This window comes from Solanum stenotomum, chromosome 1, assembly GCF_019186545.1.
Source record: "Solanum stenotomum isolate F172 chromosome 1, ASM1918654v1, whole genome shotgun sequence".
NCBI lineage: Eukaryota > Viridiplantae > Streptophyta > Magnoliopsida > Solanales > Solanaceae > Solanum > Solanum stenotomum.
The window spans coordinates 6,648,925-6,665,152 of record NC_064282.1 but is presented as its reverse complement, the minus strand read 5'-3'; the positions used below and the strand labels follow the sequence as shown (position 1 = coordinate 6,665,152).

Sequence of the window (16,228 nt, the reverse complement as noted above, 5' to 3'; positions counted from 1 at the left end):
TGTGAATCGTTATTGCTATCTTGTACCTTCTTTGACCTGTTGTAGATCTCAGATTCGGTAAAAGAATAAGTGGCCTTCTCTTGGCACGATCCAACCATTACACATTTAATGCTTAACCAAATTGTTTGTGATTCCCTAGACAGATTGATCCAGTGTACAGTTTCTGTACGTAGTCTGTGATGACCATAAATCCGCATCACCCAACCATGTAAAACTGCAGGTAGCGGGATCCATTAGAATTTGATGGTTGATAAGCTTGAGCTGAAGCAGAGTCCCCCATCCCTGTTCGTCCAAACTGCGGCAATTACAAGATTACACTCCCTACAACTGATTGGTATCCCAAGCGGAGAACCAACTAAGTGTTGGAATCAATCACTGACTAGGCTTGTGAGGATTCACTATCTGGATGTTTCAACTTTTCTTGATTCAAGCTATGAGAATCAGAAGGGATATCAACTATTACTGATTGTCCATGTATTTCCTTCTGCCTTGATTTAAACTTGAGTCTCAGTAACAATGAATTTGTCATCACGCCAATAGAGCTTAAGCCCATGAGAGCTCCTGCTATTGACGGAGTAAGCATGGTTCCAGTAGATGGCAGCAAGACTCCAGCAGCTACCGGAATTCCAACCTGTTAGAGCAAAGATTAAGAGGAAGGACATATGAAGAAGAAATTGAATTAATAGCTCACAGCATCGGAAAAGACACTAGTGATTGGCGGTGGCTTCCCAGAGAAAAGAATTTTGAGAGAATCAACATAAAATTTGTATGTTTGTTATGGTTTTTCTAGTATGTGCCCACATGCATCTGTGTGTTCATGAGAAACAGACCAGTAATCTTGTTTCCCTCTCTTCTCTTTACTTGCAAAGATCATGGGGAACTTTGCATGGGTCCACACATTCTCCAAATTAAATACTATGCAATTTCACACATGTAGCTTCTGTATGAGCACAATTAATCAGCAGCAAGATTATTATTGTATCACATGCGTTACATATAATATGTAGGTTTAGATCATTCGATATGTGACAGACTACTCAGGTCTTGAAAGAAAACAAAAGGAAAATGCACCGCTTGGTTTTTTTTCTTTTGCGAGGGGGGTTGTGCAGACTAGGAAAAAGAGAGAATGAATAGCATTCCCATCAGTGATTCCAGGCAAACTAACAGAGATTGGTAGGCGTCCAAAAGGAATGACTTGTTATGGCAGAAAACGGAAGCAAGAGTCTAACCCTCCCACAAATTTGAAAAAGCCTCAAGCATGGTCATTTAAATCTTTAATCAGTGATTTGCTTGTAGCAAGTTAGTACCATCTCTTTAACTTAACCAGTTTACTTGTTTAAGATGGCGATGCACAAAGAAACTTGTCCTGTTCTCATGGAGAGCTGATACCGAAAAACTTACGATGTTGTATCCGAAGGCCCACCAAAGATTTTGTTTTACAGTCTTCATTGTTAGCCTGCTTAGCTCCAGAGCATCGAGCAACTGCAGAAAGGTGATTTTGTTACAAAGTATATTACAACATGCAAGATAAGACATCATGAAGAAATACTAGCATCCATTGATCCAAAAGTCCTCACCTTATTTCAAGCCTTAGTATACCCTAACAACATAATGACAGAGCAAGAACTAAAAGAGAAACTCTAAAGAAGTCGCTGTCCAATATTTTCTGTCAGTAGACAATTTCTTTTTAAGACTATCGGTGGGGCTTGGGGAGGGTAGAGTAGCACCTTACCCCTACCTTGGGAGGAAGAGAGGTTGTTTCCGATAGACTCTTGGCTCAAGGAAAAACGTATCAATGCAAATCGAAATAAAATAAAATAATGGAAGGTGAAGAAATCCTGGTGAAATACTATAGAAAGCATCCTGAAAAAAACAAAGGAAAAAAAAAAGAAATAGTAATTGCGACAAAATAGTGCGATAATTAAAGTACAAAGAGACTGTAGAAGGTAACATAATTCAAAGGACAAGAAACTACAGGGGAAATACTACAACTACTGGTATGGAAGGGTAGGCAAGACAACGCTCCACTGTTTACAAACCTTCTACCGTAAACCGTGTCATCCACAACCTCTTGTCCAAGGTCATGTCTTCGATAAGCTGTCCCCAATACGTCTTCTTCCTATGTTTACCTCTACCTCTCCTGAAATGATCCCTAGCCAACTAGGTAATAAACATACTTAAGTACTAAATGTTTTAGATCCTGGTTATCAGTTCATTCACCTAGAATCCACTTTCATGTAAAGTCTCCACATTTGATTCTACTAAGACCACTGCCACCCAATCTTGAGAGTAAGCGAGTTCCCAGACCAACTTATTCAAGATGCACAGAAATTTAACATATAAGCATGGGAGTTTTCACTCCCAAATGCTATGTCAGGGAATCAGGACTCAAAAGGCTCTTTTAGAGAAAGTGCTTATCTGTTCCAAACAAACTTTAGTAAACATATACAATCTAATAACTATTTCTATCTGTTGATCTGATTCAAGTGTCTGCAAATCTAGAGTTACAATATTATCAGCATGTGTTCTGAAAGCTAAAACCTTAAGACCAGAACAAGAGACCATGTTTGCCAATCTTACCATACATACAGAAACTGAAGCCAGGTTACTCTAGTTCTAGAAAAGAAAGACCATGAAAGCTGCGAAAGTTGCAAATAGGAGAGAAGGAAAACCTGAGATAACCGATCGTGCATCAGTACAATAGAAGACACATCACTTGCAGCTCCAACTCCACCACCAATAGCTATTCCTACATGTGCTGACGCCAAGGCTGCAGCGTCATTTATTCCATCACCCACCATAGCTACAACTTTCTGATCCTTTTGTAGTCTGCTTACAAATTTATTCTTTTCATCTGGTTTGACTCCATAATATACCTGCATTCAACCATCTACCTTGTTGACATTTTCATCTGTTTGAACATACTGAAAACAGGAGATCTTCTATGCATAGTGATAGTTGCATATCTTATCCTTCGCAGAACACCTAGTTGCACAACTATATGGCTCTCTCTACTGTAGCTGGATTATCCATCTCGCATGAGCATTTTTAAAAGGGAAGGGAACAGGAAAATTTGATTCAAGTCATTCAACACATTTCTATTTAGTTAGGCATTATCAACTGTTGAATAAAAGGAAACAAACGCTAATTTCTATTAGCTATCATGTACTAATAGCTTAGCCCTGATTTCTATTAAACATTCTCCATAAAGGTCTGCATTATGTACCAAAACTATAGTGAAACCAATCTAAATGAGCTAACCCTTTCACATCTCAGTGTAGTCTAAAAATTGGTGTACTATGGCCACATAATAAGCTGTACACCCTTTTAAGAACCAACTTGAGAACTGACAGGTACGGACTTGTACAGTTCTTTCTTATCTTAATAGAAAGGTAATGAATGACTCAACTTACACAGTCTGTGAGTAATGATGCCAGAGATCAAGGTCTTTTATTATAAAGCTCATAAAAGATTCCTCCTATCAGTTTTAGCTAATTTGCTTTTATGATCTATGTTGTTCTCTTTAGAGCAGACGACACTTCCTATATCTCGCTATATCCTGTGGAAACATTAGGTCCACTTTACAGCTTGTAACATACATTTAGGTACAAAGAACAGCCCAAACAAATTTGGAAGTTTATAAGAGGTGAAACTGCTTACATTTTCCTTAGGGATGCCAACAACAGATGCAACGTACTCGGCAGCATTTTTTTTGTCACCAGACAGTAAATAAGTGCTAATCCCTTGTTTTGTCAAAGATTCAACAACATGCCTTGCGTCTTCTCTGATTTGGTCCTCAACATAAATTAGACCAGCAAGGACGCCATCAACTCCCACATATACTACTGATTGGTTCTTAAAGTCATCAGATTCTTGGAACGGATTCTCAAGAACTCCATGCCTGCAGAATTTGTAGTAGTATCAAAACATGATTGTATTTAAGAGGGATATTAACATTGTCCAATAGAAAAAGATAGTGGACTAAAAGCAGAAAGAAGAAACTACCTTTTGACCCACTCTAGTGTGCCAACAGAAATCCTTTTATTATCAATATACCCTACAGCACCAGATCCAGGCTCCTCCATGAATGTTCCATCCAAAACCTGCATGTACACATTAAGAAATATGGAAAGCGTTCACACTAACTATATATTGACAGTGGACACAACAAATATCTAAGCCCAACTATAACGCTAGATTTAGTCAGATAGCCAAGCAACACAGAAATTAATCATGTCGGATTTTACTGCAGATAGATTAAACTTTAGTGAGATGGTACATGCAATGCAAGTATGCAACATTGCATGATAGCAGTTCCGAGTCTCACTGCCATCCACAAACAAAATGGTGCCATAGTCGAAGAAAAGAAACCATGCCTGCACATGAGCTGGTTGTTGCAAGCTAAACAAATAAATAGAACTTTTTATTTCTAACAACTTAAAGCTTAAATGATGTTCACACAATTCAACAGATTCAAAGAAGATGTGTCAAGCGGCAAACCGAAACCTAGTTAATGAAAGAAAAAGGTATATTCAATTCCATTTGAATATTCTAATGAGGGAGCTCCTGTACACTCATTATTTCAAGTAACTAACTAATCTGTCCAATGTGCCAAATGTCGCTTCACTACTTATTGGTATATGCTTAGGACAACTCAATTTTTTCAACAGTTACTATTCCTTAATGGTAGTAACATATTTGTCCCTTCAGCAGCTTTGGAATTCCATGAACACATCAATTTTCTGCCTAACTAATTAACTTCCAATTTGCATGATTAAGTTACTGAACATTACAGATTTCAAGTCACCTGGCTTTGATAAATAAAAATTGGGCCCATCACACTCCTCATGTTACTAAAATTTCACATTACAATTGGAGTAACGATGAAAAGAATTATGCATAATCATAAATTTTCAGAAACTGGTATGCCATATTGCTCCATTTCCCTCTCTGCAGCACTGGCGGACCTCTTACATCCTTTCCACTGATTTCTAAAATCACAATTTGGATAACTGGACAAGTTTGATGCATAGTACAGATGACAATACAGTCTTAAAGCCAAATTATCATTGCTTTGCCGATGTGTGAGCACGTTCATGCATGCGTAAGAGAAAGATAACATGGACAAATACTGTTAATATATCATGCAATTCAAACGGCTAAAAATCTTGAAGACAAAGTTCATGTGCTAAATTTGGATACCGTTCCTATAAAGAAATAGGTAAACACTGAAAAAGGAGCACTGAACATGAGAAGTACCTTCAATTTTGGAGATTTTGCTTTCTGAGCAGCCTCTACAATTGCTTTTCCAATTGGATGATTGGTATTTGATTCAACTCCAGCAGCTAACTTCAGAATATCAACTTCTGACCACTGACAAGGTGAAGTCGAATCTTGTCTGTACCAAAACTTCGCTCATTATCTTCAATGAAAAATTACCATTGACACCTTTCCTTTTACTAGGTATCTGAATTTCACTTAATTTTAAACATTTTCCACAGTCCAAAATTCTGTTATCAAAGAAACAAAATCCAAAGATTGACAACTAACATCTAACACCGAAACGCACAAAGCAACAGATGGGAGCAGCAAAAAGAAGATGACTAGCATAATTTAGAAAAGGAGAGGACAGAGAAAAAGAAGTGAACAACTAGAACAAGAGATGACTTGGTGATGAAATATAAAGGTGGTTAAGTGCTAACTGGTTGATCTTATTCCATCATGCAGAATCATTCATGGTTTTCCTATTTATAGCATATCCATCATTCAAACAGTATACAACAAGTATATGGGAAACAAAAGTTTACTGTCCTACATTGCTTGAGGGAATGGGTTGTTGTCTCCTTACTTACTCTTGGCAGCTCACCTCATGAGCTAACTTTTGGTTGAGTTAGACACAAGGTCTATTTTCTTAACATGGTATCACAATCAAACCCATCCTAATTTTTGGTTACCCAATATTGGGCCATGTTCTGTCGTCCATGCATAGATATCTAACTGTACGGAAAGGTGTTAAAACCTCATTGGTTTGAAGAATAGTTGGGGGAATGGAGTGTTGTCTCCTTATATAGTTTTGGGCAATCCTCACCTCATGAGCTAGTTTTGAGGTTGGATTAAGACCCAAGCTCAATTTCTTAAGAGAAAACAAATAGGAAATACAAACACTGGATACTTTCTTGTGGGTGTCCGTATATTATGAAGTCATAGAGAAGGTAAGAGACTTGGGAATTAACCCAGTAGATAGTGTATTCTTCAAACAAAGTCAATTCATTAATAAGTTTTTATTTTATGATAATAACGTATTATTAAAAGAAAATGCTATAACAAAAATCAGTTTCCTTATTTGTTATAGCCCAAAAGTGGACATGCAATATAGATGTGATTGACCTCTGCAATGCAAGCAAAACTCACAGAAGTCTTCCTGACTAATAAATTCAAGGACTTCCATTGTTTGGTCTTTCCGTATTTCAATCACTATTTATTCTTTCCTGATATTGTTGTCTATTAAGTTTTTTAACGTGCCTTGACAGGAAGTACTATTTTTTTTTGGAAGCTGGTAACTTGCCTTGATAGGAAGTGCTTTAATCAGAGTACAGTTGAATCTACTGGATAAAGAATGCAAGGATGGAATTATGGAAACTGATAAGTTACTCCTTTCATCCTAATACGATAGTCTAAGTTTGCACGAAGTGAAAGAATTAAAATGTGAATCATTAAGTATACGTTAGAAAACACACTGACCTTACTTCTTATGAATAGGAAAAAAAATTGTATTTAAAGAGTCATCAAACAAATTTGTGTTTAACAAGTTAAAATGGGTTTCATATATTTTTTACGTCAAATAGAATGTATCAATACTTCCCTTTTTATTGAAGAAGATCAAAATATCCTTTTTAAGAAAGTGGTTTGCATTTTGGAACGCCTAATACAGCCAGGAGTGAGGTGGTATAAATACACTAAAAGAATGCACTCAACCTTGCATCTGCATCTTCTTGATGGCCTTGACCTTGAGACACAACTTTGGTCACAATTGGTCTACCAATAGTCAGTGTCCCAGTCTTATCAAACACAATTGTATTCACTGTTGAGAATCTTTCTAGGACACTTCCACCACGCAAAAGCAAGCCTTTAGTGGCACCAAGTGAGGTTCCAACCTTTACACAAAAATGTCTAGATTATTAGTAGTGCATCAAGTGTCAGGACCATGTCTGGATTTAACATGACAGTACAATAGGATATCTATATTTCTTTACCATCACTGCAGTAGGAGTGGCAAGACCAAGTGCACATGGACAGGCAATAACCTGCAACCACAACCAGAAGCCAATTACTCAAAGCAGAGAGAGAAAAATATAACCATGGAAATAAAAGCATGCCTTGCCACATAATGCAAAAAGAGCATGAAATTAAAAACACTACGGAAAGAGCAGTAGCGGAGAGTTAAAAAGATTTTACAAAAGGATTACTCGAGCAGATTCAAGAAATTATCTTGTGGGACCTTAGGGTGATTATATAAAATCAATTCAGTACATATGGGTTTATATACTAACGTACCAGCACAGTACATGAGAGCTGCAATGCTAGTGAAACAACACTTCCATGATAAAGGGAAGGAGGCAGAATGCGAGCACCAAAAAGGTTCCAGAACATAAATGTGGCAGCAGAAAGTGTCATTACCCCATAGGTAAAATGCCCAGCAACCTAGTAAATAGAAGCAAGTAAGCTGTCTTCAAGGCAAGCATACAAATCAAATTCCTTTTGCAAACAATATTAGACAGTCATTTGGGTGAACCACGTAAGCCTCCAACTGCCAAATATTATACACTTAAGGAGGAAACATATTTAAAATGGAAACCTTGTCAGCCAACCGCTGCACGGGAGCTTCTCTACTCTGTGCTTCCTCTACTAATCTAACAATGTCCCCAATAGCAGTTTCACCACCTGGTCGTCGCACTTCAACAGTAAGTGTTCCATTAAGGTTTATACTTCCTGCTGCAACTTCGGCCTAATTCATAAAAATAACCTATCATGATATTATTCTAATTGAAGAAGAGCAATCAGATGGAACTTTAAACTGGATATCTGTCCAACCATAAAGCAAATGTTTAACAAAGGAAAGCAGGAGGTGATATGAGAAGATAGGTTGACTACCCCAGGTAATTTAGTGACAGGTAACGGCTCCCCAGTAAAACTTGATTCATCAACTGTGCTTCTACCGGCTCTGACAATTCCATCAGCTGGAACACGGTCCTGGATTTCAATAAACAGTAAATTCAACTACTATTAGTTGCCTTTTCTGATCATAACATTTCTACAGATCAAATGTTGTGCATTTATTTTACACTTGTAGATAACAGAAGAGAGAGATTGACAACACAGCCGATTCAAGTAAGAACTGTCCCAGCTCCACAGGAAATAGATTCAGGTAAACTGAATAAGGCAAATGCAATGTGAAGACAAAGTGCAGCTTACTTACCCCAGGTAAAACAATGATCTGATCTCCGACTGACAGACTGTTAGAAGGAACTTCAACAGTGGTGCTCGATTCCCCTGAATCTCCACTGACTACAAGTCTTGCTTTAGATGGCAAGACATTGAGAAGGCCTGTCATGTCACTTGTGGCTTTAATTTTAGCTCTCTGCTCAAGGTTTCTTCCCAGCAAGACAAAAGCAATCAACATAACAGGTTCCTCGAAGAATGTTTTCCAACCCTACAGGAAAGGTCATTAGATGAATGCTAGCTGCAGGCATTACTGATCAAAGCTGACAATGATCTCTCTGAACGATTGGGAAGCAATGCAATACTGTACTACAGAAGAGTTCTTGTTTAAAAAAAGGGTACGTATTACTGTAATACAGCAAAGTCATTACTATCTTTATGGACAAAGAGAAAAGCTTCTAAAGCTCCAACTGAAGAACACAAGGGATTCTTAATTGTAAAGATGGATGCACTTTCTTTTTATATGGAGTAGGCACTTAGTAGAGGATGCTTGCTTCTAAAGCTTATTGATTAATACCTATTTTTATGGATTACCCCATCTTTTCTAAATAAACAGACGGCGGAGCCTCAACAAACGGAAAGCATAGTAACACCAAAAGCCTCAAGGCACTTTAAATAAGGTCAGTCAGAGCCTCCTCGTTTTACTGTCAACTATGCTTCCACTTAAATTCTGGTAACTGTTAAAGAATGACAAAAGTCCCACATCGGTGGTTAATGAGATGGGTGGACTTCTTATAAGGCATGGGCAATCCTCCTCCCTTTGAGCTAGCTTTTGGAGTGTGAGTTAGGCCTAAGACCTAATTTAACATGGTATCAGAGCATGGCCCGTCTCACCCTATGTTGGGGCCCCCAAAATTAAAATTGCCCACACACCAGATGCTAAGCACTGGGCGTGAGGTGGGGTGTTAAAGAATGACAAAAGTCCCACATCAGTGGTTAATGAGATGGGTGGACTCCTTATAAGGCTTGGGCAATCCTCCTCCCTTTGAGCTAGCTTTTGGGGTGTGAGTTAGGCCTAAGACCTAATTTAACAGTAACATTCAGCTTTGTCTTAGCAATGATGTTATTAACCATCTAGAAATTATCCTATTTGATATTACATAGGTACATTATAGACATAAAATTCAGTAGGTGAAGCAAACATGAAGCCAGTACAGAACAATACAAGAGAGCACAATGCATCTGTAACTGAAGCAACAACAATATTCCCAGTGTAATCCCAAATATTGGGGTCTGGGAGGGTCAAGTGTAGGCAGGCCTTACTACCTCGGAGGTAAAGAGACTTTTTCTGATAGACCCTCAGCTCAAGGAAAAAACAGTCCAACTCCAAAGCAATGCATCTGTTACTGAAGCATGCTAGTAAATCTTATATACCACTTCCTTTGCATGAACATATTGGGGGCATGTTGGTGGCTTTAGGTTCAGATTTAAGTTTTAGGGGTTTGTTTAACTTTATAAGCTTCTATTTAAAATGTTGGTAAATTCGTTATGTTTAACAGTCAAAGGGCTTCTGAATGAATGAAGATATTCTAATACTCAAGTATTTTGCCCAAGAAGGCAATCCCGGCAGAACCTGATCACATGATGTGTATGCCTCAAGTCTATAGATGAAGCATTTATTCACCAGAACAAAGTACAAGATATTGGTAAATAGAGTTACCAGCTTTGGTATTAAGGCTGCCATTGAGCTCACAGCAAATGATGACAAGGCCCCAAGACCAACTAATGTATTCATGTTTGGTGATCCTTTAATTAGGCTTTTCAGACCATCAATAATAAGTTGTCGACCAGGTACAAGCAACGTAAACAGAGATAGAGTCATATGGAAACCCGTGGAATGAATTGCATGGATCCATGAAGCCTTAGCTCCAAGGAAATGAGAGAGATGCCCGACAAGGCACACTCCACATAAAGCCCACGAGACGGCAAGCGCACGACCTGTTAAAAATTTAGGTTATTAATGGCATGTAGCTACATGCTGATCAACAAAGTCCCATGCATGTGAGATCTTAGAAAACGGATGGAGGGGGAGCTCCTAAGTAAGGCATGTACCACTTTCTTTCAACTGAATACGCTTTGCATTCATCTTCTTCTCAAATATTTCGAAGTAGTTTTCCCTTCTGGAATCTGCATTAAATTAGACCCATGTCACGCTGATACAAATGGAAACACTTCAAACAAGAAGGTGATATGCAATCAGATAAAGAAGGAAGATATCAATGCTAATGTTATTCCCTGGAATTTATGATACTTTAGGGGATAACAACAAAAAATTATCAAATCACTTCTAGTTGTTCTAGGACATAAACGAAGTGTTGGGACAACTGGGAAACTCAACCAAAAGCATCAAAACAAGAATTTTTTCCTAACTCAACCGAACAAGTGTAGTCAGATTGAGTCTACACAACCACAAAAAATGGTGTTGCACAAATCAATTCATTCACGAAGTGTTTATCAGCAATCATGTCACAACTGCATCACTATTCCTTTACACATGCAAACCATTTCAATAATCAGTTCACGCACCTTGAATTTGATTAGGCAGGAGGCAAGGGGACACAAGTGAAGGTAATTATTTCTCCAAGATTATACTTCCGAGTCGAAAAGATTTTGAAATGAAGTTAATGACTGGGCACTGAAAAGTAAATCCAGGAAAATATTCAGAAGTGCACCCACTTAACCTACTTCCCTCTATTTTGATCATCATGAGTTGTCTAAAACTTATCCTTTTCACCACAAACTTATGTTCCAACAATTACCTAATACAATCTACTTCGGTCGCAAGAATCACCTCAAAGTTTCTTTTAATCATTCTGCCTTCCTTTCTGCTATGTGGATCAAGTCTAATTGAGGGAGTGCCTTTAACCTAATGGGTTGTTTTTCCACAGCAGCTAAAGTTAACTAATAAAACATTAGACATCATATGTTTTCTTTACAAGGTAAATAATTTTATTAATATGGGATACCTTCCATATACAAGCAGTTAACCTTTAAAGGCAAAGAACCTACACATGAATAGACTTAATAAGTGATAGGCAACACGAATAGAGGATCACTTAATAAGTTAAACAATACACATACGATATACTAAATGGAGTGGAAGTGTGGAAATAATCAATGTCAAAAGATTAAGATGCTTCCACAGTTATAGTTTATGAGATTAAAGGTTCAGCCTAGTTTTGAAATGATTATATGTATCACTTTTGTCTTTTGGTTCAGATACTCTTTTGAGAAGGAGTTTTGGTTCAGATACTTTCAGATGAAAACTGAAATTAGTTTCTTAGTTAATGATGTGGCTAGTGAATTGATTGAGCCATTTGCTATCAATTGATGAACCTTAGATACAAGCAGTTGTATTTGATGAAGAATCTGAAACTATGGCAGGAATGGAATGCGCCCCAGATGCAAAGAAACATGAGTAGAAGGCTAGCAGCAAGTTTTTACATGGACTCTGCAAGTTCTGACTTTTTGCTTAGAGCTTAAGCATATGCAAGATGTGACTGGAGTAATGAAGTAACCGGCTAGCCTTTTGAAAAAAATTGATGTAAATTTATGAATCTGCTATTTTGTGCAGATTCTTTGTTTTACATGATTTGCTATCTCATAGCAATACAACCCAAACTGAAGGCAGAGTTCCATGTCCAGGAAAAAGATACAATTACAAGGGAGACTGGAAAGGTTGACCAAATTAAGTAATGTCTAACGACTAGAGAAGAAAACACATTACATCATCACAGTAAAATTTTAAAGTTCACCAAAGTTTTCCCGCTAACAAGTTAAATAATCTTGCCACAACAGAAATTTCACAACAGTTGCAAATTTCATCATAATATCAGATTGCAGAATCTAAAAGATCCCCTTTTCATAGTTAATGGGAAAGATACAAGGAAGGACACAACTGGCACATCCTTAAAGTTAATGTCTTCACCAGCCTGAACTACTACAGTAAACTTTTATGGAAATATAGGTCCTATTAACTAATAACATTTATAAACTTGTCTCGGTACAATAATTCAAAATGCATGAGCCTCCTCGTAGAAATTCCTCCCTTCAACATATCCACCAATTCTTGCTGCTGAAACTCTCACCTAAAGATGAAAAGGACCTTGTTGTCAAAATCAAAATCATTATTTGGACCTAATATGTTCTAATTTCATCAAATACTGGGAGAAGTGACTAAGAGGTGCTGCTGAGAAGGGTTTTAGTCAATATAATAGGGACATACCATGAAGGACAATGGTTGCTCATTTCAAGAAAGCTTTTGCATTTCATGATGGAAATTCCCCTTCAATGGCTCCCTCACCTGTCAATTACCCACCAAGCTTCACATAAGTAACAAAAACCCCAAGTGTATTGCACTCTCTGATCTGCTTGAAATTTAAGAGGTGCTAACGGACCAAAATAAGTATACTATTATTTAAATTCCTACTCTTAAGACAAAAAGCAATATCATTCAACCCCAGAAGAAAAAGGAAGAGGAAGGACAGAGGATGGGTTTCAGTTGTATTTTTAGTTCATAGCTTATTCCCTTCCTTTTAATCAACAACAAGATACCCAGTGGGATCCCACAAGTGGGTATTCCCTTCCTTTTAATCAATAGTGTGAAACTATGACTCACCTCAAACTAATAATAAACAGGGAAACAATGTCTGGCTGCTCTTAAATTGCTCTACAAAAATAAGGCCAGGGGATCAAGTTAAGTTTTTGTATCAACCGTCTGGTGACCTAATTAAAACTAACAAATCTGGGGAACCTTGAGATGGTAGAAAGACTAAGCACCAAACAGACGTTGCGAATTTGCAACTGGTCTTGAAAAATCTTCAACAAGCACACAACTGTTGAAGATGTAAAAATTCCTGAATCTTCTATGAACCATCTATTTCTTTAGTATAGCACCCTGTCCGACATTGTACACCTATAGTTCACTGCTAGTAGTGCAAGCATATTCAACATTTGGAGATTTTCAACAAAATCAATATGTTAATTGCTATGATACAATAGTGTAAAATAATGGTACTATTGGAAGCAAATGCTAACCTCGAACGTTAGATTTGAACCCACAGGTACTCAAATGCTTTGCAAGAGCCTCCCCTAACTGCTTTTGCCAATTTGGTACAACCTTTGCGTCAGATACTGGCCACACTATTGCTGTCTCCGTCGTAAGATTTACAGTAGCGGAAGAAACTTGTGGCTGTTGATACAGAACTTCATAATGTCAAGTGAAAAAATACTAACAAATAAAAGAGACAAAAAGCATGTGCACTAGGAATACAAGTAATAGAAGAAAAGGCTAGTTAAACATATAAATAAACCCAATTCTGTAAATTATGATTTATGCACAGCCAAAAAATCATACAGAATTGTACAGTTCTCAGGGTAGTTTCTTTTCAACTCTAAACTACTAGTGAATCTCCACATGAAGAGAATATATTCTGGGCTTATGATAGCTAATTGTGTCTTCGACTAAAGAATCCAACTGTCTAGGAATGTTTCAATGTGATCCGAATCAGAGGCCTATTCAGACTTCTAACCACAATACCCACCACTCCTTTGTTAAAATGCATACGGATTTGATTTGTAAGAATGTGTGTGTAGGAATTTTATTTAAACAATATATAGAGAGAGTTTGAGTCTACTGATGTGGATACATCCACTGTTGGAAACATTAAACAATCTAGGCCAAGTAAGATTACAGTATATTTTAGCTTTCCCCTTCGCGACTGAGAGTTAATAATCATGTTGATACAGTTAACAATTTTCTTATGATTTACAGAATCAAAATTTCAACATAAGAAGAGAAATAGCTTCGCCTTCAGTTCCTAATAGAAACCTTGTAATGAGTCTACTGCTGTATATTTTGGCAATCAGCATAAACATGAGATGCTTAATTGAAGAGAAGAACATGAGTTGGAAGTACTATTGAATACTTACTTGACTTTCTAAAATTCTCTTCACGCTCGATGCACAGCCACCGCATGTCATTCCCTAAAAATGTGCACACAAATTTGTGGAATATTCAAAGGTCCGAAACTACAGATATTGCATTATCCATAGAGCAAGTGGAGAAATAAAACTGAGTAACTTACGGTAACATCTAGGATAATGACATCAGAGGACAAAGCAGATATATCTTCACCCGTTTCAGCAACAACACTAGGATTTTCCTTACCACCGTCCGTCGCACCATCTCCGTTGCCACCGCCACCGCCGCCATTACCTCCGGGGTTATCATTTCCTCCACCACTAGCTGCAAAAGAAGCTGCGGAACCAGAAACACTCCGCAAGTCCTTCCGAACCGGGCGTAAATTCGCCGCTGCCAAACTTCTCGACAGAGAAACCGACCCAAACCGGTTTAGACCTCGAACCTCACCGTTACATACAGCTCGAAGATGGAACCGAGCGAGTTGACTCATCAGTACAAACTGAGTTGACCTAGTAGAAAAATGGCGGTGGAACTGAGAAATTAAAGGACTGCAATTGCAATTGATAGTTCTGGATGCTGCCAAACGAGAAATTGCCGCCGGTGATGTCAGTAGTGAAGACTCCATTGCAGATCTTCAACTGATCTACCAGCAAAAAACTTTTTGCTGCAGTACCGTAATGGGAAATTGGGAATACTTGGCTACTAGTAGTATGGCTATGGCTCTATCACCTTTTACTGGATCATCATTTATTCTCTTCGGATTATGTATGAAGTAGTAGCTGAGCGAGATTGAAAGCGTAGTAAACGTGCTTAGGGGTAAATAAGTAATTTAGCGATTTGTTGAATTAATTACGGGGTAGGTAACGTTCGACTATTGTTGATCACGTGTAAGAAACCCACCTACTACTACTCTATTTCGAAAAGTAAAAATTACCAGTATTTTCGTTCCAGCAACGGAGTGATTTGGTTTGAATTCAAGTTATGATGATATTAGTTATGATAATATTAATTAAGTTTAATTTATTGGTGACCTTCTAAAGTTGACATTAATTTTCACTTAGATACTTCAATTAAGCTTAGTTCATTTTAGACACCTCATGTCATATTTTGGTGTGTCAATTTGACACATTTTTTATAATCAATCAAATATGTAAGACGTGTATAACACGCTCGTCGATGATATGTCAAAATGACAAATTAAACAAAGACATGTGGCATATATATTGAAAATAATTTTTAAATAATGAATTTTGAGTTTAAAAAAAAGACCAATGACTTATGACAAGTGGCAATTTTTATCCAAATAATTTTTAAAAAAATTAACCACTTACAAGCGCATCCTGTTGTCTTCTCCACCACCCCCACCCCTGATCCTCAACCCCTCCCCCACCAGATTGTCTTCTCCACAACCCACAACACCTACCCCTCCCACACTCAAATCATCTTCTCCGCCACCTCCCACCCCCCAACCTCTTCCCAATCCAGATTGTCTTTCTCCAATATATTTTCATATAATTTAACTATTAGAAAAAATATATTTTACAAAAGCACAATCTCTTTGCAAAAACTAATTCGTCTTACTTATAACTTCAAATAAAACTAAATTTTTCAAATCTAAACAAAGAGTTCTCTATTAAAAGAATTTCCTAGATTTTCTTTTATAAAAATATATTTCAATTTTTTTCAAAACATTTCAAGGAGGAAGAATGACAATAAAATAAGAAAAGCTATTTAAGCTTGAAATATCTTCGTGTTGTCATACTATTAAACCTTTTTTATACATTACTTATTACATTCATGAAGGAC

The 16,228-nt window shown here is 37.4% G+C and overlaps 1 protein-coding gene across 1 annotated transcript; it reads right to left on the bottom strand.

Moving 5' to 3' along the window:
* Window positions 1–60: 60 nt before the first annotated feature.
* On the bottom strand, window positions 61–15,174 carry LOC125853483 (copper-transporting ATPase PAA1, chloroplastic). The gene is made up of 17 exons (XM_049533176.1): window positions 14,586–15,174; window positions 14,431–14,484; window positions 13,537–13,690; window positions 10,552–10,626; window positions 10,160–10,437; window positions 8,477–8,710; window positions 8,152–8,250; window positions 7,856–8,005; window positions 7,555–7,701; window positions 7,254–7,304; window positions 6,976–7,154; window positions 5,260–5,398; window positions 4,006–4,103; window positions 3,661–3,901; window positions 2,673–2,876; window positions 1,402–1,482; window positions 61–631 (listed from the first exon to the last, which is right to left on the bottom strand). The coding sequence occupies exons 1-17, from the start codon at window positions 15,045–15,047 to the stop codon at window positions 380–382; spliced, it is 2,898 nt and encodes a 965-aa protein (XP_049389133.1). The 5' UTR covers window positions 15,048–15,174; the 3' UTR covers window positions 61–379.
* Between the last annotated feature and the right edge of the window lie 1,054 nt (window positions 15,175–16,228).

Coding starts and splice junctions, on each gene's coding strand:
- LOC125853483 (XM_049533176.1), bottom strand. CDS start 15,047: ATGGAGTCTTCACTACTGACATCACCGGCGGCAATTTCTCGTTTGGCA. Junction 10,627..13,536: donor GTTCAAATCTAACGTTCGAG/GTTAGCATTTGC, acceptor AATTTAATGCAG/ATTCCAGAAGGGAAAACTAC. Junction 1,483..2,672: donor TGCACGATCGGTTATCTCAG/GTTTTCCTTCTC, acceptor ACCTTTCTGCAG/TTGCTCGATGCTCTGGAGCT.